Source organism: Cavia porcellus, unplaced genomic scaffold (assembly GCF_034190915.1).
Source record: "Cavia porcellus strain 051 isolate PalLab524CR breed Dunkin Hartley unplaced genomic scaffold, mCavPor4.1 scaffold_25, whole genome shotgun sequence".
Taxonomy (NCBI): domain Eukaryota; kingdom Metazoa; phylum Chordata; class Mammalia; order Rodentia; family Caviidae; genus Cavia; species Cavia porcellus.
The window spans coordinates 40,351,580-40,379,551 of record NW_026947508.1 but is presented as its reverse complement, the minus strand read 5'-3'; the positions used below and the strand labels follow the sequence as shown (position 1 = coordinate 40,379,551).

At 39.3% G+C, this 27,972-nt stretch overlaps 2 protein-coding genes across 4 annotated transcripts; one reads left to right on the top strand and one right to left on the bottom strand.

Annotated features, from left to right (window-relative positions):
* Window positions 1–864: 864 nt before the first annotated feature.
* Tex38 (testis expressed 38) lies at window positions 865–4,995 on the bottom strand. The gene is made up of 2 exons (XM_013144205.3): window positions 2,549–4,995; window positions 865–1,961 (listed from the first exon to the last, which is right to left on the bottom strand). The coding sequence occupies exons 1-2, from the start codon at window positions 2,580–2,582 to the stop codon at window positions 1,357–1,359; spliced, it is 639 nt and encodes a 212-aa protein (XP_012999659.2). The 5' UTR covers window positions 2,583–4,995; the 3' UTR covers window positions 865–1,356.
* A 410-nt stretch (window positions 4,996–5,405) lies between these two features.
* Atpaf1 (ATP synthase mitochondrial F1 complex assembly factor 1) lies at window positions 5,406–27,884 on the top strand. Of its 3 annotated transcripts, none has more exons than XM_003462478.5 (9): window positions 5,406–5,867; window positions 8,690–8,798; window positions 12,977–13,027; window positions 13,665–13,727; window positions 16,655–16,705; window positions 18,469–18,516; window positions 20,180–20,275; window positions 22,173–22,280; window positions 24,825–27,884. In XM_003462478.5, exons 1-9 carry the CDS (start codon window positions 5,548–5,550, stop codon window positions 25,017–25,019), a joined length of 1,041 nt encoding a protein of 346 aa, XP_003462526.1. In that variant the 5' UTR covers window positions 5,406–5,547; the 3' UTR covers window positions 25,020–27,884. The 3 variants fall into 3 exon arrangements, with proteins under 3 accessions (XP_003462526.1, XP_023417571.1, XP_063092478.1); XM_023561803.2 differs by having other exon boundaries at window positions 16,607–16,705; XM_063236408.1 differs by lacking the exon at window positions 13,665–13,727.
* The last annotated feature ends 88 nt before the right edge of the window (window positions 27,885–27,972 follow it).

Here is a 27,972-nt window from a genome sequence, read left to right as displayed (position 1 = left end):
CAAAAAATAAAAACTCTGTTTAGTAGGTTCTGGGAATACACATACACTTTGGGGGGCCCTTCTCAGGGAAGTCTACCATGTTGTTTTCTCATATTAAGAAACGTAAACCTACTTTGTTTTAGTGAAATTATTTTGGTAATGTATAAGTAATTTTGGTGGCGTTTAGAGAGTGAATTTAGAGTATGAAGAGAGGATTTGCTGATTCCCAAAGCAAAAGGGAGAAATGTATATTTTGTGACAGCCAAATTTTTTTGTCTTGTTGAGACAGGGCGTGCTATACAGTTTAGGCTGGCCTTGAGATCACTTTGTAGCCCAGGCTGGTCTCAAATTCATAATGATCCTCCTGCCTTAGCCCCCTGAGTGTCTTATCTTTAAATAGGGGGAAAATAATATTATTTTTGTCTCTCTAGGACTTTTTTCAGCAAGTACAAAGATTATTCATAGTCCTTTATAGCAGATCTTAACTTACAAGGAGGCCATGGAATCCAAGAAAAGGAAACAATGGATATATTTCTGCACATAATTGTACTCCCTCAAAGCCAATCTGGACCAAGTTGCTGACACCTACACACACTACAGCACTTACCAAGTGCATTCATATGACATAAGATTAGGGAAGTGGGGCTGGGGATTTAGCTCAGCAGCACAAGCACCTACCAAAAAAAAAAGGGGGGGGGGAAGAAACACCATGGGATACAGTGAAGAGATCAGGACTTTTGATGCCAGACAGATGCAAATTGGAGAGCTGGCTCTACAACATAAAAATTATATAGCACACAGCCTTGGAACCTGTCTCATCTGTAAGAGGCGGCTTATGATAGCTATGTGACAGTATTCTTGTGCATCTTAAAAATAATGTACAGAGACAACTACCTACAAATCCTTATAGATAACAGCCATTCAAGCCCTTAGTGTGCTGTGGCTTAAAGGTCTCATTACAGGACTTGTTTGGCCATTGACAGCCACTGTGGACCTTCATAGCTGTGTGCTATAGAACAGCAGTGTCTTTGGGGACCTAGGCTAGGGCTTAGCCCACCTGTTTGGCCTTAAATGTTGAATGGAGGGATAGGGAGTCCTATAAGTACCAGTTGAATGTGTTTCTGCACAGCCATCCTTTGTATCTGATAAGACCTTGCAACTTAGTTTGCAAAGTGCCCTACTCCCTGTGCCAAATAGAGGAAATACAATGCCCTAACAGCAAATGAGACACAAGAGAACCTTGGGCTTTTTTTTTTTTTTTAATCTTTCAAAATGACATCCAGATGGGCTCTGGCCTCTGTATCAACACCACCTCCTTGAAGTTAGCTCCATTTTTCTATTCTGTCCCTGATAGCTTCCCCTCCCAGTGAGAGGAGGCTACACTTCTGCAGCAAAAGGTCTGGCACTGAAGCTCTTTGCCCCGTGGGCCAGTGTAGGAAGGGAATGGAAGTGAACATTCCTCTCAGGATGCTTGGCCAAAGGGTAGGAGACAGAGTGGCTCAGGATGGGAGGTAGGCTACAGAGGGTTGGTGCACAAGGTGCCTCTTTAAAGATGAGAAATGGAAGTGGGGAGTTGGTCTGGGGCTGCAGCACGAAAGAAGATACGGGCTGCTGGTGTGCCGCCAGAGTGGGCTGCAGAGGATCAGGGACCTCAATCTTGGGGCTGTCATGTTGGACAGGGTAGTTCTTGCTTTCGGGGATATCCAGTTTGCATGAAGAATCTGGATTCTGGACTTCAGTCTCAGGCTTGGCAACAGCAGGGAGAGGGCCCGTGTTGATGGCAACACTCATGCCATAGTGTCGTCGCTTGTTGATCCAGTATAACAGCGGGCTGTAGGTGAACCTGGCGGCTCTCATCACCTCAACCCACTGCTGGGCACGTGCTTCCCGCCACATGTTCTTCTTCCAGTGCAGAAAGATAATGCAGCTGCCCGTGACCAAAGAACACAGCCCCAGGAATCCAAAGTACAGTGACACCCACACTAAGGCAGTGAGAAAGAAAAAAGCAGGCTGCCTGACAACTCTGGCTTAGAGTCTGAGCTGTTGCTCAGTCCTCCTTGACCCATTTGTTGATCACTCCTTCCACTGAACTACTCTCTCCCTCCCTTGTTCCCTCCCTTCCTCTCTCTCTCCCTTCCTTTCTTCCTTCTTTCCTTCCTTCCTTCCTTCTTTCCTTCCTCATAGACTTGCCACAACATTCTTTCCATCAGTCAAAACTGGATCTCCAAGGAGCTTCAGAGGCCACTGTAGCCCTTTATAGATAAGCCCAAGTCTAGAGGGAGCATGAACTGCCTAGGTTTAGCCAGACCTAGAACCTGTCCAATCCATAGCACTGGGAAGCCTCAGTAAGGGCAGAGAAGTTCAGTTCACTAGTATGTCTCCTGGAGCTGGGCAGAGGACAGTCTCTACCTTCAAGAGACCCTCAGCCTCCTGACAGCAGACTATCTCTTAACTGTTTAGCATTCCAAGTAGGTAGCTACCACCTTAACAATGCAGAGGACCTTCCCTGAGTATCTGTCCTCATGCCCAAAGGCACAAGGCAACAGGCGGGAATTAGATGGGCACTTACTGCCAAAGATGCTCAGGTCCTGCTGGGAATCCATGTATGTTTATCCTTGGTTCCTGGTCTATGGCTGTTGGAATTGGGAACTCACTCATCTCTCCACCAATGGGAGTTTTCAGAAGGCTCAGGACCCATTGTTCTCTAAAGAAGTAACCAGGTTCTGAGCACTAAGCATTCCAGGGGTGGTGTTTGTGAAGGGGTCCTGAGTTAATGGAAGTTCCTCCATCCAGTGGCATTTTGTGGGCATGGTGTGTGTCCATTCCTTCTGTCAGAAACTGGTCCACCACAGAATTGTCTCCCCACACGTTTAGTTCAGCTTCTTGGCACCATTTAACTACTCTGGTCTTTATAGTTCCCTAGTGGGTAACTTGAAACACTATTTAGCAGAGTTTTTTCCTGGGGTCCACTTCCCTCTGTTCTCCTACATCACTGACCCCTGCTTTTCAGTCTTCTTTACTGGTTCCTCTGCTTTTCCCTGATATCTAAATATTGGTAAGTCCCAAGGCTCAGTCCTTATCATTCTATCTACATTGACTCCTCAGTGATCTTATGAGCTTAAGAATCATGCTGTATCTCCAACTGGAATACATTTCACAGTCTGATTTACCCAACATCCTGGCTGACATCCTTCCTTGCCAGTCTATTTTCACAAACATGTCCAAAACCAAACTTCTATCATCCTTCCTCAAAATCTAGTCTACCTGCACTGTTGCTGCTCTCTGAATAGTGACTGTCCTTCCAGGTGCTCAGGCCAAAATTCTGCTAGTCATCCTTGACTCCTTTCATTCTATCATATTCAGACTTCAGCAAAATTTTGAAACTTTAATATTAGAGGCCAGGGATATAGCTTAGTGGCATAGCACCTGCCTGTTAAGCGCAAGCTCCTGAGTTTGATTCCTGGTATCAGAAACAAAACAAAACAAAAGCACTAAAATATGCCCAAAATCTGACCACTTGTCCATCCTTATAACTTTAGTCTCTTGGATCAGTGACCTCCCAGTACAAATAATCAATCATCTTGTTTGGCCAGGATTTGAGAGTGCTTTCAGGACATGGAGTCTTCAATGCTAAAACCAAAAAAGTCCTGTTCAATAGGAAGGAACCAAAGAAAAAAGAAAAACCAAGATACATTGTGTACAGGTAAAAATTCCTTATAATCAGTGTGATCATTATCTAAATTGTACCAATACACTTAATTTTTAAAACCCAGAGGACTTTATTGGTTTCGACATTGAAAGTGCTTATGTAAAGTATGTAAATTTAGGTAGTGATAAGAGGCTAAAATAGTTATTGATAATATAGATTCTGTTACACTGCTAAATATATTTGTCCTTTCAAATTTTAGAAGAAAAAAATAGTTTTTAAGGCAAGAAAAGAAAAGGTCCTAGATAAACAATTTGTCTTTACAAATTACATACCTTGGGAGAGTCTCCATCCTTGCTCTACATACCTTAAATTCCACCAGCAGAAAGGATGATCCTTTTAAAGGTAGAACATCTTACTCTCCTGCTCAAGACCTACAGTGATTTCTAATCTCACACAGATCAGAAATCGCAGTCCTTAACTAAGGCTTCCAAAGTCCTGAGCAATCTAGCCAACCTCCTCATACCAACTTAGTCTTACTTCTAACGGCTTCCCTCTCACTCCTCCAGATATAATAATCTCTTCATTATTCCCTAAACAGGGTAAGCATGTTTCTGCACTAGAGCCTTGGCATTTGCTGTCTCCGCTCCCCATATCCATACAGATCATTCCTTCATTTCCTTCAGGTCTCTGCTTGAGCCTCCCCTTACTTACATCTCTCTCTTGGCCTGCTTTGTTTTCCTGCTTATCTCTCACTCTACTAGAATATAACCTCTGTGAGTTAAAAGTAAAAAAGGATCTAAGAATTTTTATAGTGATAACTTACCATAAAGATAATAGGGTAAAATAAAGACATAATGGAGTAAAAAATAGACTATGAAAGAATGGAGCGGTTCATCTTGAAAAATTCTTTTAAGATGCTGATGTGTGGACTGAGCCCGAGATGAACAAATCTAAGCAGAGGAAACAGCAAGTGCAAGAATCCTGAGCCAGACACAGGAGAACACACTTGTGATCTTCCCCTATAGTGTTCCTAAAATAGGGCAGGATTCACCTGCATAAAAGCAAGTTGGACTAAAAAGGGTGGGAAGCTCACTTGCTGGCTCAGGTAAGACCCAGACAAGGATTTCTATGCAAGGCAGATTAATGGCTACCCTTACAGAGGGTCCACTCATGCTAACAGCAGTGAGCCACAAAAAGGGTGAGGTTACTGTCCCTGAACTCATGAGTTCAGATACATTGGTTCAAGAAATGAAGAAGATGGTGATATTTGGGTTAAGAAGAAGAGACCATTCCATGGATAAAAATAATAACAAATTTACTGAAAAAAGACATGTCAAGGACCATTCCTCGTGTCTCTTTGGTGGAGAAAAAGTTTGACTCGATCTCCAATTAGGTGTCAAGAAATCCAGAGAAGAAACAGAGTCCTGCAAGCACCTGGCATCTTGAAAGGCGTTCAACTCGGTCAGATCTTAGACAAATCATTCTCATTGGTAAAATGAGATGATGCCCGCTTCATAAGTTATGAAGCGGATAGTGTTCTGCACAGCAACCTCAGTAAAGAGATGCTGCGGTGGTGGTGATAGTGAACCAGCATTGAACGCGGAAGGAGGGACCGCTTTAGCTGGTGCCAAACGAATTTAGAAGGGTGCAGGCTCCGGGAGGACCCGAAAGACCGACCTGGCTTTCCAGAGGACACTTGGCGCGCAGAGGCTGCTGGTCCCGGGGGAAGGACGCGATCCCTGCGGGCTCCGGGGAGGAAGCGGCCCATCTCCCACGCCGGACTGCTGGAGCTCACGCTCCGCTCCCGCCCCCGTCCCCCTGCCCCTGCCCCTGCTCTGCCTAGACCCTCTCCTGCGCCCGGAACTTTGGGCGTGCGGAACCTCCGTGGCGAGTCGCTAGCGCCGCGGACCCGGAGGCCGATGGAGCAGGCACGAGGGCCCGGGGCCGACTCGCCTGAGGAAGAAGTGGAGGAGCTGGAGGAGGTGGGGGCGGACATGGCGGCTGCAGGTGGCGCGGGCCCGGCTGTCCTGCAAGTGGCCGGCCTCTATCGAGGCCTTTGCACGGTGCGCAGTCGGACTTTGGGCCTGGGATTTGTTTCACCCGCACAGCTGCGCGTGTTCCCCGTGCGCCGCGGCTCGGGTCAGACCTCGAGGGGCGCAGACGGCTGCGGGGTTGGGGCCGAGCTGGAGGCCAACCCCTTCTACCATCGCTACCGGGACAAGATCCAGCAACTGCGCAGGTGCGGCCCCAGCCGGCTGGCGGGGAGGGGGAAGGGCTGGCGGTCCCCTGCTAGGCTGGGCCTCCGGACAGCCCTGCGTGGAGGGCTGTCCCCGTGTGCTGATGGTGTGTAGAGGTTCAGGATCGGCTACTTTTCCAAGATCACGCAGCTGGTTAGTCTCTCCACAGTTGTCTTTGTGTTTAGTTCTCAAAATGCTAAGGTAGACTTTTTGACAGCCCTGTGTGGCAGGGACACCTGTCCTCATAGAAATGAAAAATGAAGTCTTCCAGAGAAAGGTCTTGATTTGCTTAAGGTCACGTATTCAGTAAGCCGAGATGTGGTCTAGAGTTTGAGTTTCCGGGCTCATAATTTAGAGAACTGGATGCAAAAAAGGAGATTGATGAGAGAACTGCCGCAGAGACTGTCACCATTGGACCATCAGTCAAAACATCTCGCTAAAATAAGGAGACTAAGGATGAGAGAGTGGAACAGGCTTGCCAAAAATCACACCCCACAAAAGTTATCTAACTCAGCTCAGAGTTTGTAACACTACTCTTCAGCTTCCATAGGGAAAGACCTAGAGATTAAAACAGTTTTGAAGAGGGTGTAGTGGTGGGACTTGGGGGTCTGAAAAGTTCCATTGGAAGGAGCTAAAAGATTAGAAGTGAAAAGGGAGCTGAGGAGAGAATTTGGCAGGGTAAAAAAGGCAGTTCTGTTATGAAAGGAAACCAGAAATCTAGTTCTGTAAATCCTCTGTACTATGTCTTATCTCTAATTTTACTGCCTTAATTTACCTGGACTACTACTATCATCCTCTAATGTCCCTCACTTTCAGTCTTGGACCCTCTACCCCAGTCCATCTCACTGCTACTGTAAGGGTTCTCACTTTTTGAAGCAATGATGAAATACACGAATGAGTAGTTTTTTACTCCTTTTAACAGGATTTAGATATTCTCAACTTATTTGTCATTTTTAAATCTTTTTTGGCCTACCACTCTAACCCTTTCTTTTTGATCCTTTTTACGCACAAAAATTTCCACGAGCTCCCATTCATTCTACCTCATGAAGAAATAATGATTTTGGGGCTGGGGGTTTAGCTCAGTGGTGTAAGAGCCTGCCTTGCAAGCAGGCAGTCGTGAGTTGGATCCCTGGTACCAATAAAAACAAAAAAAGACCAAGAAAAAAAAAATAATGATTTTGTTCTCCTTCTCTATTAACATTTACACATACTGTTATTTGTTGAAGTGTGAACTTTCCAAATCACCATTGACTTCTGGACAACACCCAAATTCCATAGGGTTCCACGCAAAATTCTCACACCTTAGTTGCTTCCAGTCTCTCCAGCCTTATCGCTTACCACAATTTCCTTTGAGTACTATGTCCAAAAACAAAAAAGTTGGAGGAAATGGGTAGGATGTTCTGGACAAGGGGAACAGCAACATAGTTAAAAGTCCAGCAACATGAAACTACCATACATTTACGGATGTTTGGACAAATTTTCATAGTGCCTGTAGCATACTCATATAGTAATTAACATGACTATCTCTCCAATTGATAGCAAATTCCTTGAAGTAGGGACTCTATCTTATTCTGTTCTGTATCCCCAGAGCCCATCAAGAGCTCTGCCTGCAACAATACCTCTTACCCCATTACAGTTACCATGGTAGGCTCAGATATGTCTGGGCCACTGTCAGGACTAACCCAATCCTTCTAGAGGGAAAAAAAATCAACCCATTTACATGACAGTGAAAAGTGACATTTGATGTTACCTCCAAAAAGGAATTTTATGGAAGGGGAGCTCCCTAAAATGTCTTAATGGAGAGGGTCTGCCAGACAGCCAAGATGTCCCTGGATCCTACCAACCTCCCTGATGACATTGTGGCTCTCACAACCAAGAAACTAGAGCCTGTGGATGATGTCATCACTAAAGTATACAAAGCCAACTATCTACACACCCCCAAAGAATTCTTTTGGTTTTTGAAGCAGAGTCTCACTATACACCAAGCTGGCCTCAAACAGTCTTATTGCCTCAACCTCCCAAGTGCTGAGATTGCAGGTGTGTGTGACTGCCTGGTGTGAAGAATTTTTAACAAAAATGACAGCCCAAGGTTTAAAAACCAGCCGTTTGGGGACTGGGGATTTAGCTCAGCGGCATAAGCACCTGCCTTGCAAGCAGGCGGTCCTGAGTTTGATCCCCAATACCGATAAAAAAAAAAAAAAACAGCCGTTAACAAGGATGGCATCTCCAAGTCTGAAGTTTGAAAACTAGCCCTATTTTAACACAAAAAACAAGTTCTGATGTTTCATCTGCAGTTTTTCAGAGGATAGGTCAGGGAGAGACACTCAGGTGCTAAATTTTATGCGAAATAGATGCCTTCAAGCCTATGATAAAATAAATGCTTAACCTGAGGGGTAAAAGAGTTGTCAAAGGACTGAGTATATTCAACTAAAAGCTTGACACCTAGTAGAGATCCTCTAGGATTCCTGTCTGTGGAGGTAGCAAGATGACCTTTGAGTACTTTTTCCAACCTGAGGATTCTAATTACCCAGGCTAAAAGTACCTGAAGGAAAAAGCCCTGTGTTGCACTTCAGTATCTCTTGCAGGAGAAAAAAATTTTACACTGACCCCTTGAGGATTAATAGCAGTTAAATAACTAGACCCCCCCACACACTGTTTTGTGCCTAGTCCTTATTAACTGAAGACAAATCTTTCAGCCTTTTTGAATCCCTGTGTCCTTTTTCGGTAAAGGTAGAACATACTGCTTTATTAATTCAAAATCTAAAAATCTCCTCCAAAAAAATAAAACAGCCCAGATGGTTTACGTTTGCTTTACTTTTATCAGGTCTGACCCAGCTGCCTTTGAGTCACGCCTGGAGAAGCGCAGTGAGATTCAGAAGCAGCCAGTAGGGTACTCTAGGCAAGGTGATTTCATCAAATGTGTGGAGCAGAAGGTAAGGCCTGCCCCTTTTTGTGTCATTGGCTTACCAACACTCCTCCCCATTTCTTCCATCTCTATCCTTAATGTGGGCTTGATAATGGATCAACTTGTGTGATCTGAGCAGAGCTTCTCTCTATTGTATTCAGTCTCCGTCTGTAAATGTATATCCTGTTTTTTCTAGGCAAGGTACTGTGGTTATGGCAGAGACTGAGAAGGAAGAAAAGTGTATTTAATCCTGCTAAACTGGCAATCTAGAAGCCAAGGCAAGGCATATGTGGGGCTATGGGAGTCAGGAAAAATTTCTCAGGAGAAATTGAATCTGACCTATGCTAGGAAGAGTCTGGGGAATTTAAAACAGCAAAGAGAGAGTAGGGCTTTGATATAGAACAAAGATCATCAAACTTTTTGTAAAAGAACCAAGCAGTAAATATCTTGAGCTTTGTAAATCATATGATCTCCATTATAACTACCCAGCTCTGCTATTATAGTACAAAAGCCACATAGACAATAAATGAATAGGTGTGGTTGCATTACAGTAAACTTCATTTACAAAAACTGTTGGCAGGGCTGGGGATGTGGCTCAGTGATAGAGTTCTTGCTTTGCATGTACAAAGCCGTGGGTTTGATCCCCAAAACCACACACAAAAACAAACTAGAATCCTAGTTTGCTAACAACCAACCACTGCCCTTCCATCCTCTATGCCCACTCTATGATAAGCAATTAGCTTAAATAGAGGAAAAACTTTAAAAGCAAAGGGAGTTCCTGGAGAGACTGAGGTACTTTGTCCAATTTCTATATCCCCAGAGCCTACCAAGAGCTGCACTATCCAAATGGCCACGGCATACTCATTTGGATAGAAGCCCAAGTGAGTAGAGGCAGGATAACTGTTCTACCAAGAGTATGGATTATGCAGACAGATGCCAGGAACCGAATCTTAGGTCTTCTACCTACTAGCTCTTCCATTTGCTAGCAAATTATATAACTTCTCCAAGTGTCAGTGTGCTTCTCTTTGAAACAAGAATAATAACAGTACCTATTTCATAGAGTTGTGTAGGGGAGTAAATAAAATCATGCAACACTTTTTTAGTGTAGTCCTAGCACATAATAAGTACTTAATATGCACATAGTAAGTACTTAATATGTATTAGCCATTTTTATCCTTAAACAAGAGTCAAAGCTAGAGAAAAGCATGTGGAAAAATTAACACAGTATTAGTAACATTGTTTGATCGGGGCCTATAATAAGAAATGCATTTTATGTTACAGTTTAGTACATATGGCATGATTATAACAAAAATTTTTATGAAACAATAGTTACTTTTATGACATGTAGTACATGCTTATTTTTTTATACCTTTTCATCTTTTAAAAATCTCTGATGGCAGTCCATTAAATTGATTTTACAACTGAAGATTTGAAAAATGCTAATCTAGACTGGGGCACAGAACAAATTGGAGTAGGAGAGACTGGTACCAGAAAAAAAACACAGGAGTCCAAGTCTGGGCATAAGAAAACCTGAAGTAAGGTAGTTGCAGAGGGAAATTAGGATTGTAGACTGTATTTGAAAGTCAAATTAGAGATGTTTGTTTTTCTTGGGAAATAACTTTTTTGCCTTAGGTATCCTAAATTTTAAGAGCCTATATTCAGTCTTAATAACGAGTTGGGTCAATTAGTACAAGACTAATAGTTAGTGGACTAATATCATAAAATTGGAGAGCAAATTCAACCTCCTATGGTAAACCAACTACTCCCTACTACAAATATTTTAACTGTTGTAAACATTTATAGCAGCAGAGTTACAGCAGATAGGTCTTGGAAATATATCTGTATTATAAATTTTCAATTTTATATAGGAAAGTTTTTGACCCATTTTTTTTCTTTGACCCTTTTTTAAGCAAACTTAAAAATTCAACTTTATGGGACCAGGGATATAGCTCAGCAGCACAGCACCTGTCTGGCAAGCTCAAGGCCCTGGGTTAGATTCCTGGTACCAAAAAAAAAAATTTCAGCTTTATGATGATAAGATATAGAATAAGCAGTTTACATTATGGCAACTCTTAGGTAAATATTCATTTACTATCATGCTTATCTAGGTAGACAGAGGATGGGTTTTGGCTAGCACATACATTTAATTCTCAAAGCCTTCTCTTTACTTTGAATCATCAGTTCCGTACTACAAAGGACTCAATATTCTCTTTTTATAATAAATTATATTTAATTCTCCCTCTCCAACCTGAAATAAAATAATATAGTTAGGTGGATTATATAACCTACCTAAACACATAATTTTGATGGAAAAATCAGCCATAATTGAAGTATTTTTAAATAAAATTTATGATATCTGAACTCTTAGATGTTTCACTTATTTGTGAAATAACTATGAGCACATAAGTAGAAAATACTAACTGGTATAGAAATGTAGTGATAATTATAAAAACCCCAAAAGCTTAAGAAGTAGGCTTATGAGTGTCCCAAGATGCTACATTGTACAGTATTCTTTCAGTTATACAGTGATTATATTTCTGGGAAAGTCAATGTCTGATAAAGCTGTGTATTTTTTTTTAATTATGGGCTAGGTAATTCCAAAATAGTTTCACTTACAAGGATGTCTGGCTGAACTCAGAGATTGTCATTTATGTGGACTCAATTATAAAGTTGTAGCATGTTTAGTGCTCCTGCCGTTCGGTAAACACAGATATCACCAGTCGGTTATTGTAACAACAAAAAAATTGTCCCCACAAATTTCTAGAGTATAGGAGAGAAGGTAAAGCAGTCATTTAAATTTTTTGTTTAGTGCTTTGAGACCTTTGGCATTTGGTTTAATTATCTTATTTAATCAATTTTAAGGCCCAAGATTTTTTTTCACACTTTGGCATCATTAAAACTGACTCAAAATTGATGTGATATCATAGTGTTATGTTACTGCTAATTATTTTTTGATACGTAAAATATTTTCTGATACGTAAAATAATGGTGAGTCTTAAGATCGGTGATATCTTAGATTTGATAAACTATAATAGGCTTGTACTTCGGGGGTTTTTTGTAAGTGAAAAATAGAAACAAAAAATGTATTTGAAGAACAATATGGGAAAAAAACACATGCGAAGCTTGGTGATTTAATGGTGAAAGTAGCTGTTAAAATGAAGTTTTGTTTTCACGGTACACCTAAGGATGAATAGTATGAAGATGAAATCATTTCTCTCCTTTTTAGATGGCTTGAATATGAAGGAATAGCTATCTTGGGATGCTGTAATAGTAAATAATAAGAAAACATTGTATAAGAATATAATTTTAAAAAAAAAACAAATCCTGCCCAAAAAATTTTTCTGCACCAGAGTTTTATCTGATTTGTTAGCACCAGTCCTGTGGACATCATTATTAAAAATTTGGATTCATTAAATCACATAGTGACAATGTGTTTTGTAGCATTAGTAGGTGTCCTACGTGTAGACTCATTTATCTCTGAAAACCTTTGTTTTTTTTCCCCTCCCTTGTAGCTGAGATTGTAGATCTCAACCACTGCACAGGCTTAAAAGCCTGATTTGAATTTAGAGGCTGAATGGAAGACTCAGAATTATCAACCATGTCAGCCGTTCCTACTATTAGGAACTTACCATCAAAGTAAGATTTCTAGTTTGTGGCTTCTATCAGAAATAGTACGCAAGAGAGAAAATAGTTACTTTCAGTTGTTCTTGGCCTTTTTTGAGATAGCATTTAATTTGATAGAGGGACTGTTAAGATTTAAGTCCACTCAGGAAATCTGCCATCAGAAAGTGTTGTCGGAGATACAGAGCAGTCTTAGAAAATACATTTTTCTGTTTTTCATCCCTCTTTGTCTCAGTGTTCAACTGGTCATGGGCTGAGCACAGGCAACCTAAACAGATCTAATTCTGGAAAGGAATACCTCATATTCACAGTAGCAGGTGTAGGATGAACTACCAGTACTACCAGGTGGTAGTACTTACCAAAAAAAAAGTTCTCATCTCTGCATTTCAGAATCTTAGAGGAGAGTTGTTGCATAAACAGTAGCTTTTCAAATTTATAAAGAGGGGAGGGTGGGGATTGGAGAGTGGAGATTGATTGAAAAGTGAGTCATCAGGTATAAAATTAATAAGATTGGGTACTGCAGCTAGTTTGGTTTTCTTTTTCTTATAAATATAGATTAAAACCCTCTCTTATCATGTATTTCAGACAGAGGCCTTGGAGAAACAGCCTGTGAGCAAAGGATTCACTAAAGACAAAGTAAGTCTCTAACTATTGAGATCCAAGTTTGAAGTCATATGGGACGTGTATAATGAGGGGTTGCAAACTTGAACACATTTATTGTGATTCAGTGGTTTTGTATAAGATCATTTTCTAACTATAGAGATGAGATATGAATTTCTGTGTTGTTAATGTGACTCTAGCTTAAGTATGGGTCCTGGTGATGTTGGAAGAAATTTAAAAGAAGTATAGTAAAATTTCTCCTTTATTTAGGGAGTAGATTAAAAGGTCAAATAAAAATCAGTTTGTCACTTGATTTACAAATGAGGAACTTCCCTTGGTACAAAAACAGTTAAAATAAAAGTAACAACCAAGCTTTCTCCTTTTACCAGCTGCAAAGAGCTGCAACACTTACCAGTGAAGTGGAAACAACTGGGAAGTATGTGATTGTCTAACAGATACTCTCTAGGAATAAAACTGTGAAAGCCTGTGTGGATTTGTGCCCTCATGTCTCTGAGTACAAAGTTTTCTTATGCTTGTAGTATAGTTAATTGAAGATCTGCTTACTGTCCTTAGATATTGTTTCCCATAAGGCTTAGACACAGAGCTAAGATGCAGGATTTTTGTTGTTGTCGTTGATTATAGATGTTAATTGCTTTGTACTTTTTCTTCCAAGACTCTTAGTTCAATCTTTAACCTTGAGATGGTGAAAGACAAAACTGCAGAAGAAATAAAACAGGTAATGAATGAAAATGTGTTGGCATACTCCATGAAAATGTGTTCTGTGAGCCAAATCTGAATAGAAAAGACTATACCTTTATTGACACCTCTGTCTAGTAGAAATAAAAAGTAGTAATAAAGGACAAAAGTGATGAATTACATGAACAGTGGCATAAGAAAACTTGTCTTAGCCGAGCGTGGTGGCTCAGACCTGTAATCCCAGCACTCAGGAGGCTGAGGCAGGAGGATCTTTGAGAGTTCGAGACCAGCCTGGGCTACAAAGTGACTCAAGGCCAGCCTGAACTGCATAGTGAGACCCCGTCTCAAAAAAAAAAAGTAAGAAATGAAAACTTGTCTTTCTTGGTCTTGCTTTTCTATCTAATCAACTTATATTGCTCTTTCTTTTTTCATACTTCTTACCACATCTTAAAATCATTAGTACTCTGTACCTGATTGCAGTACTACCTTTCTAGGTAGGTTTTCCTACTCCCGTTTCTGTCACCTTACCTATCATATTCTTACTAAGTCTTCTTAAAGTTATTCTTGCCTAGTGGAGGGACAAATACAAAACAACTAAGATCAGCACAAGGTTCTAACTTCTATTAATAGAGCTTTATGCTGTCCTGTGGACATCTCAGGCTGTCCCTTTGAGAGAAAGTGCCATTGGATCATGTACATCAAGCATGTCATTTAAGAGACCTGAACAAGGAAGTGACATTTAACCTGCAATTTTAGATACAAATTTGTGTTCACTGAAATAATTTTTAAGTAATAGAAATCAACTAAATTAGGAAATATCTCCCAGTCTCATAAATTTCAGTGTTGATTCATAAGCTATCTGCTAATACCACAAATCGAATCAAAATACTGTAATTGGAATATGCTGTCCTTCAAATACAAAGAAATGACATGGTTTTTTAAAAGAGTATGGGCCAGGGTTATAACTCAGCAGTACAGCGCCTGCCTGGCAAACACATGATCGTGAGTTCTACCTCCAGTACAAAAAAAAGAAAAATAAAAGGGCAAAGCAATATTAGGGTCCATTAATAGAGTGGTTTTCTTAGGCCAAAGGAGGTAACAGACATTTTGTGCTCTGTGTTGACTAGCTAGATCACACGCTGATTATTGTTAGTTGGGGTTATTGTTAGTTTTAGTGGGAATGTTGACAATACTGAGCAAGCCTAAAAGGGAATGGCTGGCTCATTCCGATGTCATCTTGACTATGATGCATTTGCTGATTTCTAGGCCTTTGCTAATGATGTGACTCGCTGCTTAGCATGTGTCTCTTTTCTCATCTTGTTCTACCTGTTCCATCTTCTCGCCTCTCTTTACCCCACTCACTTCTAATCATTTTTTAGAATATATCCAAGTGTCCCTTCCTCTGACACCCTTCCTAGCCTGGTTTAAGTGCCTCTTTTGGTATCTTTGTGTTAACAACCATGGAGAAGACATTTTTTTCTTATTAAATCACATTGGTCTACCATCTAGTCAGCATTTCTGAATACTTTTTGGTTTTCAGGACATTGGTGACAACACAGATAATCTGTCTTCAGAAGATTTGCAAGCTAGTGAGGGAGAGGTCTCCACATGTAAATAGCCTTATTATGAAGTAGCATATCCTAGGCATCTTTGGAGAGGTATAAATGCAAAAGCAGCCAGGCATGGTGGCACATGCCTGTAATTTCAGCACTTGAGAGGATGAGGCTAAAGAATTGCTGGGGTTTTGAGGCCAGTCTGGTCTACATGGTGAGACCCTATCTCCAAAAAACTTAAAAATAAATAAATAAATAAATAAATAATAATACAAAAGCAATCCATTGGAAAATTCTTGACAGAAATGATCATGGGAAACTACATGGAAGAAGAGGTATATAAGCTTAGCTTTGGGTGACAATCTTTGTAGGGCCAGAGATGGAGAAAAGAAGGCTTTCCAGTCAGAGCCAATAACATGAAAAGGAGTGAAGAATCCTAAAAGTAAAAATATGAGCACTTATCATGTATATGATATGCTAAGAGACAAAAAGCAAAAGACACAATATTGCATATGCACTATATCTATGTATATGTACTATAAAAGAAAAAACATTCCTAAGAAACACTAGCAAAAGATGTATCACAATATTATCTAAAAGGTGTATCTTTTAGAGTGGTAGAACTGTGAACATTTTTTATTTTTCACTATATTCTAATTTTGTAATTTTATTCCCTTCCTTTTGGTATTTACATGATGAAAGTTAACTGTGCCCTTTCTGTTCATGATGCCAGACCAAAGTAGGACTTCTAACTGATAAGAGTTTGCTGAGTCTGACTGTGCTATCTCTTCCTCATATGGAAAACTTTCTGGAAGTGAGGTCTCGAGCTGCCTATAATAGGACATTAATAAAGCTAACATTGTTTTTAGTGTTTATTCCATGTCAAGGACAGTGATAGTGTATTGATTTAACTAGTATTTATGACAATCCTGTAAGGTTGATATTATGGTTATTTTATTGTTATGACTTAGGGAATTTCAGTGATAAACACAAGATGTCATAACTCGTAAATGGCTGCAGCTACGTTTTGCATCTAGCTCCTCCTGACCTCTCTGAATGACTGATATCCTGGTTCTCTAAGAAGATCAACATTTGGCTGGGATGGAGAGGGAAGAAAAAAGATAGGAAAAGAAAGGTTGTCTATTACAAGGCACAGTTTGAGAGGAATGATTTCAAAGATCATAGAATCAATTTCTCTGATAGAATTTATTAAGAATTACAGTTTAATCACCTATAAGTGAGTGTGTCATTAAATCTTTTTTATAATCATGTACTAGTTACAAAAGCATTACGATGGGTTTTCCTCCCCATTATCAAGTAGTATATTACTCTTAGCAATGAAAGCTGTCACCATTTCTTACCACAGGTTGAAAAGATTATCTACATGTCACAGACACCCTCTTTTTTTGTACAGATTTGGCAGCAGTATTTTGCAGCAAAAGATACAGTCTACGCAGTCATTCCTGTAAGTAGTTTGGAGGGGAAATGAAGTGTTACAGCATGAAGGTCAGTACTGTAACCTCAGCAGGCAGTTGCCTTTACTTTCCCTGTGTTTATGGCCTCTTGAGAACTTGAATTTTACAATTTTGAGGGTTTTTATTATGCCCTAAGCACCAAAGATTGGAAGCTCCATATGGTATATTTATGGCTTTTGTTTTCCCTCTTTCTGGTTTAGAAATGTCTTTGAGTCAAGTCTCTTGACAAGGGAGCAGGGTATAAGTTTCTGTTACTCAGTGATTTGCAGATGTTTTTTATTTCTTTTTGGTATTTTCAACCAAGCTGTTAGAATTCAAAACAAGGCCTCTAACATAGCTTTCTTCCCATCTTGTCTGTAAATGACACATACTCATGGTAATTTAGAGCCTTCTCCTAGTCTTTCTTTCTAGCAAGTGGCATTGTCTTAGTTTCTCCCTTCCTGAAATTGCTGTCTTGAAAATGGTCACTGGTCACTTAGTCATTAAGGTCTGTGCCTAGGCAGGAATGCTACTTTCTGGTTTTTCTGCTAATATAGGAAAACTTTTTTTTTTTTTTTTTTTTTTTTGAGACAGGGTCTCGCTATGTAGTTCAAGCTTACCTGGACTCACTATATAGCTTAGGCTGCCCTTGAACTTGTGGAACCTGCCTCCACCTCCCAAATGCTGAAATTATATGGGTGAACCACCATGCCTGGCTTCAGGAAAATTTTCAAAATACTGAATTACTGGCTAGTTCCTCTCTTGTCCAAGCCAAGCCCTTTGATTTTTACATGGTTATCACTATCTTTTTTTTTTTTTTTTTGGGCCTCTTACACATATACATCCTTACCTTTTATGAGTGTAACAGAGCAGTCTGCATTTTCATCATATCTTAGCTCTTTTATACCAATTCATTGTTTGAACAGACCTCAGCTCTCTTTTGGATTGAGTTAGTGGTTCCCTGGAATGTTAGAGCTAATCTTCACATAAAATTCTCACAGCAAGCAGTAAAACATTCCGACATTTTCTGTCTCTGTCATGAGAGCAATTTATAAATAGAAAAGGATTGGTTAGTTGTTAGAGACCTACAAAGCAACTCTGAACAGGATTTAAAATTAACTAGTTGGCTTCCTATGTTTATCTGAGAGTCTATCCTCAGCCTAGGCCCCTTGCCTAGCAATGGGAGCTGATTCATAGTAAGCAAACCTCTATGAATCACTGGTCCTGGCTGTGGCCTGTGATGCCAAAGATACCTCAAAAAGCAAGATAAGGCCACAGCAGAGGACACGTGGCTCAAACATCAATTAAGCAGATAAAGACTACAGCTGCAGGCATCTCACTCCTGCAATCTCACTCCTACCATAATGTCTTCATGGAGATAAGACAGTTCTCCTAAATTGGCATAATTTCCTACTTGGAGAAGTCTTTGAAGTGACTCCCAAAGCCCTGTTCATTTCCCACACTTTCCTCAGTATACCCGCTCTTTGTTTGAATCTAATATGAGCAGTCCAGAGAAGCTCTTTGTCTTAGTCCTCAACTTCTTGAACTTGGCACAAGAGTTTTGATCTTCCTGGAGCCCTAAAATCACATTACTTGTCTCGTTTATTTAAGTTTTCACCATAAACTCATTGGGGGGGGGGGTTGGGGATCTAGATCACGTCTCAATAGTTAGTTGTAGTATAATTCTAGAATTTAGTCTTTATGACTAAATTGTGATTGTGCTCTCCTATATTTTCCTGTTTATGAGGTAATTTTACTGTTTTCCAACTCACAGAAAGAGAAGTTTGATTTGATCTGGAGCCGGGCTCAATCCTGTCCAACAGTAAGTTTCTGGTGACTGTGTAAAGACGATTTATCAATGCTGCCAAACAAGGATGCTTTCCAAGTAACTTCCTCGTTTTCCATGCCCTCTCACATGTTCCTTTAACAAAAAGGCTTACATTTTAATTTGCTAATAAATTATATTTTCAGCCTATAAAATTATATGGGTTTGACCTTATAGCCTCTGCCTTTTTGGGTCTCTACCACATCTCAAGCCTTACTGAATGTGGGCCTTAACCCATCAATATAGGTACATATTGGAAGGCATCTGAGACCTTAGCCTTTGCAACTTCCTTCAAATTCCTATTCTGTTGACAGTTTTCTTTGCTATTTTGGCCATGCGTTCTTATCATAATGGACCTAAAGACAATTATGAGGTTGTTGTTGCTTGAGTAAAGAGCTGACAGAAGGCCCAAAAAAAGGGAATGTATAGCTGACTTGACAACTGAGTTGGTGTTGTTCATGATTTCTGGGTTTTTCAAAAAACTTGATAAATACTGCTGAGAGAAAATAAAAAATATCTAAGTAAATGGAGAGGTATACACTGTTCATGAATTCCATAAATGAATGTTGTTAAGATGTTTATCTCTAGATTAAATATAGTCCCAATCAAAATCTCGATAGGCTTTTGATTTGCATGAATGAAATCATTGTGTTATTGGTGTAAAGATAGGCACATAGATCAGTGGAAGAGAATAGTCTAGGAACAGACCAACTTATCTGGGTTAGTTGTTTTCACCAAAGTTACCAGCATCATTAAATAAGGAAAAGAAAGGACCATGGATATAATTCAGCAACCTAAGCACTTCCCTAGCAAGTACAAGGTCCTGGGTTCAATTCCCAGTACCAAAAAAATAAGGAAAGGATAATCTGTTCAACAAATTGTTCTAAAACAATTGCAAAAATATATCCATTAACCTCATTCTATATACAGAATGTAACTCAAAATAGATCAAAGACATAAATGGAACTAACAGAAGGAAGTAAAAGAGATAATCTTAATGAAGAGCAGTTTGACAAAGATTTCCTGAGATAATCTTAGTGAAGATCAGTTTGACAAAGATCTCCTAAGTATGTCACAAGAAGCATAAACTAAAAAAAAAAATGTAAATTTCATTAAAAGTAAAACATTGTATTTGTACACTTATGTTCCTTGCAACATTAGTCCCAGTGGCCAAAATGTAGAAATAACCCAAGTTATATCTAAAACTCTTAAAGCTCAATTTTAAAAAACACAACATAATTTAAAAGTGGACAAGAATTTTGACTAGATAGTTCACCAAGGCCAAGTACGATGATACGTGCTTATAATCCCAGTTACTCAAGAAGATGAAACAGGAATTTGAGGCCAGCATGAGCAACATAATAAGGCAATATCAAAGAAAAAGAGAGAGAGAGTTTTCCAAAGAAGTGAAATGACACATAAGCACACATAAGCATCTTACCTCTAGTGGGATTAGAATGGGATGCAGAGAGATCTTCAAATTAACCTCTGATGCTTTCCCTCTTAGGTGCATGAGTGTCTATTATACATTAATTTCATAATTAAAAATTTATTTTTAAAACCAAGCATTGAAAAAATGGATTAAGAAATACAGGTAGTTGGACTCAGAGCAAATGATTTTGTTTACTTGTCCATCTGCTTGTGTATCTGTATCCCACAGTTTCTGTGTGCCCTGCCAAGAAGGGAAGGTTATGAGTTCTTTGTTGGACAGTGGACAAGAACTGAACTTCACTTTACTGCACTTATAAATATCCAGGTACGTGGCTGTGTCCTGCAAGCATAAGGATAGAGGAAAGAGACCTATCATTCGGCCAGACTAGGAGTACTTGCTGAGATTTGGGGGTGCAGAATATCTACTATTTTCTAGCAATACTTGAGGCACTGATGAATTTTCATCCTTTGCATGTTGTACTAGTTTTTCTCAGTAACAAGAAAAGAGAAAAGTCTCCAAAACACTTTATCTAAGCACATCTGGCTCTCTTTTATCTCTTTGTGAAATTCTGTATCATTGACTGCATGTACCTCACTTAGCAAACATGACTAAATTAGGATATTATGTTTTTGTTTTTGTACTGGGAATTAAACTCAGGGCCTTGAACTTGCCAGGCGAGTGCTGGATCACTGACCTGTATCCCTGACAGGGATATCTGTTTATCTTTTTAACCCAAAGTTATCTTTTTAACCCAAGCTGTAAACCTGTTGAGGAAAAATCCACGTCTTACATGCGTTTTGTTAACCAAGTCATAACATTCCAAGATACTGAATGAAGTTTCCATCTAATGTTATTTTATTTGACTCCTTTTTTCATTTTATTCCTATATGTTAGATTTAAAAGTTAAATTCTAAATATTTAAAGCTTTTAAAGCAAAAACAAGGATAGTCAGATTGGCTTAAAGTCAAGGTAAAGTAGTAGGGTGTGGTGGCACAGGCCTGTAATCTCAGCACTTGAGAGTAAAGCAGGAGGATTGTCACAAGTTCAGAGCTAGCCTAGGCTACATATTGAGTTCAAGGCAAGCCTGGACTACATAGTGAGACCCTACCTCCAAAAAAAGTTGGAATAAAGTGCAAAATAGAATGGTGGGGCAGCTTTTCACAATTTTTGTATAATTTATCCAACAAGAATTTATTGAGCACATACTATAATAACTAACATTTGAGGGTTCACATTGTTAAGTGATAGAACTGGGCTCGAATCCAAGTTATCTAACTCCAAAGTATATGAACTGACTTAGTATATCATTTTGTTGAGGACTATGCTAGGACCTGGAGAACTGAGACTAGGTCCTTGCCTTCATGAAGCTTATCCCCATATACAAGAAAAAGATTTAGAAACATAATTATGATTAAAATGATTAGAATATAACAGTAGAATAATGACCAAAATGATCAGTAAAATACTAAAAGTTCGAGAGAACTAAGAGACTGAAGAATACCTTAGCAAAAGTTAGATATGTTCATTAAAAGATCTGTGAAATTTTAGAGATGAAGCCCAGGGATCTTATTTTGAATGCAGTGTCCTTCTGCACCAGATGAGACATGGAGCTTTAGTCTTGAATTTAACCTTGCTTCCTAGTCTACCCTTGAGGTCTGATAATCACTGCCCTCATCATTTTTCATGGACTTATGATGTCCCCATTCCTCTTTTTTCCTTTCTCACCTCAAACAAATTATATTTTAAAACCACAGACTACATATCTGACCCATGTACAAACTCTCCAGCTCTTACTACAACTTAAAAGAGCTCAGTCTTAGAGCCAGCCATGGAGAGTATATTTCAGCTATGAAATGCACTAGTCCATAAAAGTGGCAATTACACAGGCACATTGCTTTCTTTGGAATTTCATTTGGTAGCAGCTTGTGCCGTTTTATTTTTAAATGTATGGCCACTGTGAAGGATTCACTGCCTTCTATAAACATTTTCTGGGAAAAAAGCCAAACCTTTTCCAATTGAAGACACAAATAACACCGTGCAAACTGTCAGTTTCACTCTGCCTTTGCAGGCTCAACCTCGCCCCTACATACCTGTCCTCAAGCTCACTGGCCACCGAAGCGGGTGGCAAGAGCCAGAATTTCCGCCAGACTCTCTATTGCTTTGAAATGGTCATTTGTTGTCATGGTACCTTATTGAGCCTTAATAAGTGTTTGTCCTGCAGACCCGAGGGGACGCTGCAGCCAGCCAGTTGATTTTATATCACTACCCTGAACTTAAGGAAGAAAAGGGCATAGTGCTGATGACGGCAGAAATGGATTCCACATTTCTGGTAAGAATCACCTTTACCTGTTTGGATTTACTTGGTGGCCCTGAAAGTGCTGCACTTCTATCAAAGTTCATGAGAAGTAAAATTCCAGATACTTTCTCTTTTTTTGTTGTGTTGGTACTGGGAACTCATGACCTCGTACTTACCAGGCAGGCACTGTGCTGCTGAGCTATAGCCCTGGCTTTCTTTTTTTTTTTTTTTTAACTTATAATAGTTGTTTGACCCCCATTTAGTCACAAAATCTTACCTGATTTAAATTCATCTGAGAGCTGAGTGTTTAAATTGACATAAGGCTATTTATAATTTTTTTTTTTTTTTTGGTACCAGGGAATCAAGCATGACCTTGCACTTGGCCAACAGGCACGTACATCACTGAGCTAAATTCCTAGCCCTTGCCATTTATAATCTTTATTAAATTTCACTTTGTATAGAATATTGTGTTTTATTAGTAAAATGCTAGTATGTTTGAATATGGAGAATTATATAGTACACATGTATATTATCTGAACCTATTACCTTAAAAAAGTTTCTTAAAAAAATTTTTTTAAAAATCCAATAATTCTAAATCTAACACACATCTGACCCTAGGGAATTTCAGGTGAGAGGTTGTAGACAGATAAGTGACTTTCTAAATGTAGGGTAATTCTTTGTCTTTCATCTTTCTTCATACTGTCCACATGTGAAACCTTTACTGTACATAGTAATTTCTTTCCTCCTTTTCCCATTACCAGTTGAATTTCACTAAGATAGAGCTACAACTATATGCCCATAGCTAATGAAGCCTGTTGTATTCTCTCCAGGTATCAGCAGCAGTTTTATGATTGCTGCACAGTCTATTTGTCCCTTCTCATGTCAGTCTCATTTATCAGCTTCAGCCTCAGAGAAGTAGTATCTGCCTCCAATTTTAGACATACACTTGCTTTAGGAAGAGCATGTTCTTTAGACATGTTTGAGCTTAAGAAAGGTAAAATTGATGGAATAGAGTTACCAACTTCAATCAGTCTTGATTATCAAAACAGTAGCAGAATGAAGTGGAAGGAGTCCCAGCCTAGAAATCTTGAGGTCTGCCACTGGCTAACTAGATGAGCTTGGACTCATCCCTTAAGCTCATCTACATTTGTTTCCTGCATGATTAAGAACTAGGTGATTTCTAAGACTCCTTCCAACTTTAAATTTATATTAACTTGAAATAGCCCAGTCTCAGAGATGAGACTGCTTTTGAGAAATGATCTGAAAGTCTCATGGAGAGAATAAAGGTGAAGCACAGATGATAGTGTTTATAAACTCATCTTCATCATCCTGTAGCTAAAGCACACGTTAGAATTTTCCATTATCTTTTGAGGTTTTATTTTAAACATGTGAACTCAGTGATGATGGATAAATGTCTCTGGCCAGCTAGCACTGCAGAATATATAGAAAACAAAACTCAGTGTTGAGATAATTCTTTGGTGAAGTTTTGAGGGTGTAGCCTGTGTCTCCCCAACCTTACCCCGCCTCTCGTCAGGTATTGTCTGCCCACCATTTCTGTGCACTGTACTTTAGAGATGTGGCCCTTTCTCTTCCTAGGGCTTTGCTGGTGGATTAGTTATAAATGGCTGCAAAACAAATTGCTCCAAGACTTAGTGGCTTAATACAACAATCATTTGTCACCTCCCAGTTTCTGTGGGACAGGAACTTGGGAGGAGCTTAGCCAAACTCAGAGTCTCATGAGGTTGCAGATAAGATGCTGGTGATGGCTTAGTCATCTGAAGGCTGATTGCAGTTGGGGATCCACTTTTAGCCCCCACACACATGGCTAGTAGTGGAGCCCTTGTTCCTTACCACCTCAGCTTCTCTAAAGGGCTACCTGAGTATCCTAATGATCTGGCAGCTGGGTTTCACCAAAGCAAGTGATTCAAGACAGAAGCTACAGTCATTTAATGTGTTAGTAACAGGAGTCCTTCCCTATCATTTCATATAGTCTATTTGTTAGAGGCAAGTGACTGAGTACACAGCCTTATACAAGGAAAGAGACCTTAGGCATCACCAAAAGAAGGAATATCATAAAATTTGTGGGAAAATCTAAAACCATCATGGCTGGCTCTGGCACTGTTTTTCTGACTGGCAAGGTCAGTGAAGAGTTTATTAACATGTATGTCTGGTTAGTCAGTTTAAGTACCTAAAAACCAGTTCTTAGAGTTTGGTAACTCTTTCTCTTTTTTCCCTTAGGAGATATATTTAAGTTATTTAGGAACTAAATGGGGAAATTATGAACATATACATTAATTTGTTCAAACATTCACCAGATGTGTGAATGCAGGACCATAAAACAAGCCACAATTTATGTCTTTGAGGAGTGTGTATTAGGGAAAAAAGGACACATATAAGACAGTGTGATAAATCCTGTGACAGTGATAAACATGGAGAAGGGGCAAGACTCAGGAGCCAGGGAGTCAGAGAAGTTTTCAAAAGCAATGATTCCTGGGTGAAGCCCCCGACACAGAATTCACACAGAGAACTTTGTGGTCCTGTGTCAGGAGGAACCTCACCACTGTTTTTGTCTTACAGAATGTTACTGAGGCACAGTGCATCGCCAATCAAGTTCAGCTCTTCTATGCCACTGATCGTAAAGAGACCTATGGGTTAGTGGAGACATTTAACTTCAGACCAAATGAGTTCAAATATATGTCTGTCATCGCTGAATTGGAGCAAAGTGGACTTGGAGCAAAACTGAAATGTACCCAGAACAAGGATGAGACTTAGAAACTATAAAAACTGGCCCTTCACAGAGTCAGCTCAACCCTGGATAGTGTAAGAAAACAACCACCACCACCCTGACCTCAAGAGCTCAGCATCTATACTAAGCAGTCTGTAAAGAGTTACTCTATGTACTTATTTTAAGAAGTGAACATGGAGATGAGCCTTAATACTTGACATTCAGAAATAAAAGTTCCCACATATTGTGATAATTACCTCTCAGCATACTCGAGGTTTCCTTTTAAATGTTTCTGGTCAAGAGACAGCCAGGAATCTGCAGGGCAGTTTATTTCACAGTGCAGTCACATTTTGGCTATTTTGACTTTATAGCTTCCAGTTCTACATCTTTATGAACTTGAGACAAGATAATAAGTTTAAAGACCTGATGTAGGTAGATGTGTTTTATGTAATCTTCCCATATGCCTAGCAGCTGGCCAAAGGCATAATCCTGGTATTCTGTTTAGGCTCCAAATAAGAAGATAGTCCCACCAGGATAAAGACTTCATCTAGATGCTCCCCATAGTAATTATCTTTATTGTAGCTGGTTTAGGGTGTCAACAAATTTCAGATACAGTTAGATAAATAGGTACAGTGCCTACATATTGTTAAACTATAGATTATGACATCTACTCCTCTAGCTCTGCCTGTTACAGGTTGTTTGGAAGAAGTAAATCAACACAGGGTAAATAAAACATCTTTCTAAGGAAAAGATCATTTCAGATTTGCATGATTTTTTTAAACCAACCCTAAGCATTATATGAAAACATAGGTGGGAGCATATATTCTCAGATTGAGTGTGGGGAAAATGTAGCAATAAAATAAAATCTGGCTTATAGTTTTTGTTATGCAAAATAGTGAAATCTGAGCTGTTTACTGTCCATAGTTTTGGTGCTATGGGTTGATTTCATCAAAACTTATCTTGGGACACCAATTTCTTGAGACACCAAAAATAAGAAAGTTGTTTTCTAGCGCTAGAAGCCCATGTGCAGTTTTGAGTAGCTCCCAACTCAGTGATAGAAGAGGATGGTAGTTACATAGCAGCCTTCTGAACTTGAGGCCCCAAGAATCCCCAGGATATTTGTCAACTACCTGTACCATGCCTTTCCTTTTCTTAATCTAACATGTACATTTTATCTGCTGCCCCTACCTAAGATCTAGTTGGATGGCAAAATATGGTGAGCAGAAATTTAAGCAGCATCCAGTATGTATGTTTCTCTACATGCACATGCATGCATCTGTGTGTATTTTTCTTTATTATGTAAGTTTTTATAAGTTGGGCCTGTCCTCCAAGCTTTTGTTTTGTTTTGTTTTGTTTTTGAGACAAGGTCTCCCTATGTAGTTCAGGAGGCCTTTGAATTCATGTCAATCCTGCTTCAGCCCAAATGCTGGAATTACATGCATGCATCACTATACCCGGTTTCCCAGGAAAATAGGATTGGACTTCCCAGTATTTTCTGAACAGTCTACTTCTGTTGTACATCTGAGTCAGTGTATAGAGAGATACATATATAATGTTTATTTCATTTGAAGAAGCTACTATCCCTTCCATAATTTCCCTACAGGTTGAGCTTTTCCTAATGCAAATTCTGGATCTGCTACTGGTCCTGACAGTTCATCTTTTTAGAAACTCGAGTTTTATCAGTCTTACCATTTTCCTTGAATGCCATCTGACCTTCCAGATGTTTTGCAATCCAGAAGTCATAGACAGCAGTTGGGGTTGCATTCATGGGTGTCCAATTATGTTTGTTCTTCCCTCCAGATGCACCCAGTTCTTAACTATAGGGTATTTTCATAAACCTCCACCATGGTGTGAGAAAATGATGGAAAAAGAGGTAAGAAATGGCCATTTGTTTTACAGTTCCAGCTTTGCTCTCAATCTCAGCTTACCAAAGAAGGTTGTATCGTGGGTAATCAATGATACTGGATGTCACTATACTACCATCTGACTGTTCTTGATATTTATTTATCGAGAGAGCTACCAAAGAGCTAAAAGAAAATTATAATATTTAATCTTTCCCCTGACATCCCTATAGGAAGTTGGCAGGCTTTATAATTAAATGAATCTTCAAATGTCAGTGTCACTACTCATTAACTCTGTAATATCAAACAGATTACTTAAACTCTCTATCCTTTTTTCCTCTGCAAAGTGGAGATTATAGTATCTACCTCATAGGATTATTACAAGAAGTTAACTTATATATAGATTATAGGGCAACTTAATAAATGTCAACCTTTTTCCTCTTCTGTACTTCCCCTGCCCTTACTAAAGACTAGTACAGATTAGCGTAACAGATGTATAGATCATTATTCATTTCAATTTATACCATATCTTACCGATTTTCAAATGTTAAGATACAGTGGACTATAAAGAATGTGATCATTATGTATACCTGAAATGTACCAGTAAACTTATGAATAAAAAATAAAAGCTGTAAATAAAAAAAAGATGCAGTAGAATCACTCCGAGTGCTTTAAAATGTTGATTCCCAGTCCCATAACTTTCTGAATTATAAATTTGCAGAAGTGCTGGGATATATATTTTACTATGTGCTCCATATGATTCTGTTGTAAATAATTAGAAAGTTGTATTTTGAAAAATATTGCCTTATTTATTCTTCTGACAATGTCAGCCAATCTTTTCCCTCCTGTAGATATGGATCAGAGGATATAGGTCCCCCTGTTCTCTCTCCCTGCTCTTAGTGGTTCCCTTTGCAAACTCTTAATTACATTATTTATTTTTGTGTCTTTTCCCTGTGAGACTGTGAGCTCCTGTGGGCCAGAATTTATCTGTGTTCAGCACCAGGAACATGGTGTGGACCATAGAAGATACTCAGTTCTTGAATAAATAAATTATATAAATTGTAGCCAAACTATTATCTTACTGGTATGTGTGTGTGCTTTTTTTTTTCTTTTTTTCTTTTTTCTCTTCCCTGTGCTGAGTATTAAATCCAGGACCTTA

What these genes read in the sequence shown, in the direction of transcription:
- Tex38 (XM_013144205.3), bottom strand. Translation starts at nt 2,582, where the DNA reads ATGGATTCCCAGCAGGACCTGAGCATCTTTGGCA. An exon ending in GGACCTGAGCATCTTTGGCA is followed by an intron (nt 1,962 to 2,548) that starts GTAAGTGCCCAT and finishes TCACTGCCTTAG; the next exon opens with TGTGGGTGTCACTGTACTTT.
- Atpaf1 (XM_023561803.2), top strand. Translation starts at nt 5,548, where the DNA reads ATGGAGCAGGCACGAGGGCCCGGGGCCGACTCGCCTGAGGAAGAAGTG. An exon ending in TCAAATGTGTGGAGCAGAAG is followed by an intron (nt 8,799 to 12,976) that starts GTAAGGCCTGCC and finishes CATGTATTTCAG; the next exon opens with ACAGAGGCCTTGGAGAAACA. An exon ending in CAGTCTACGCAGTCATTCCT is followed by an intron (nt 16,706 to 18,468) that starts GTAAGTAGTTTG and finishes TCCAACTCACAG; the next exon opens with AAAGAGAAGTTTGATTTGAT.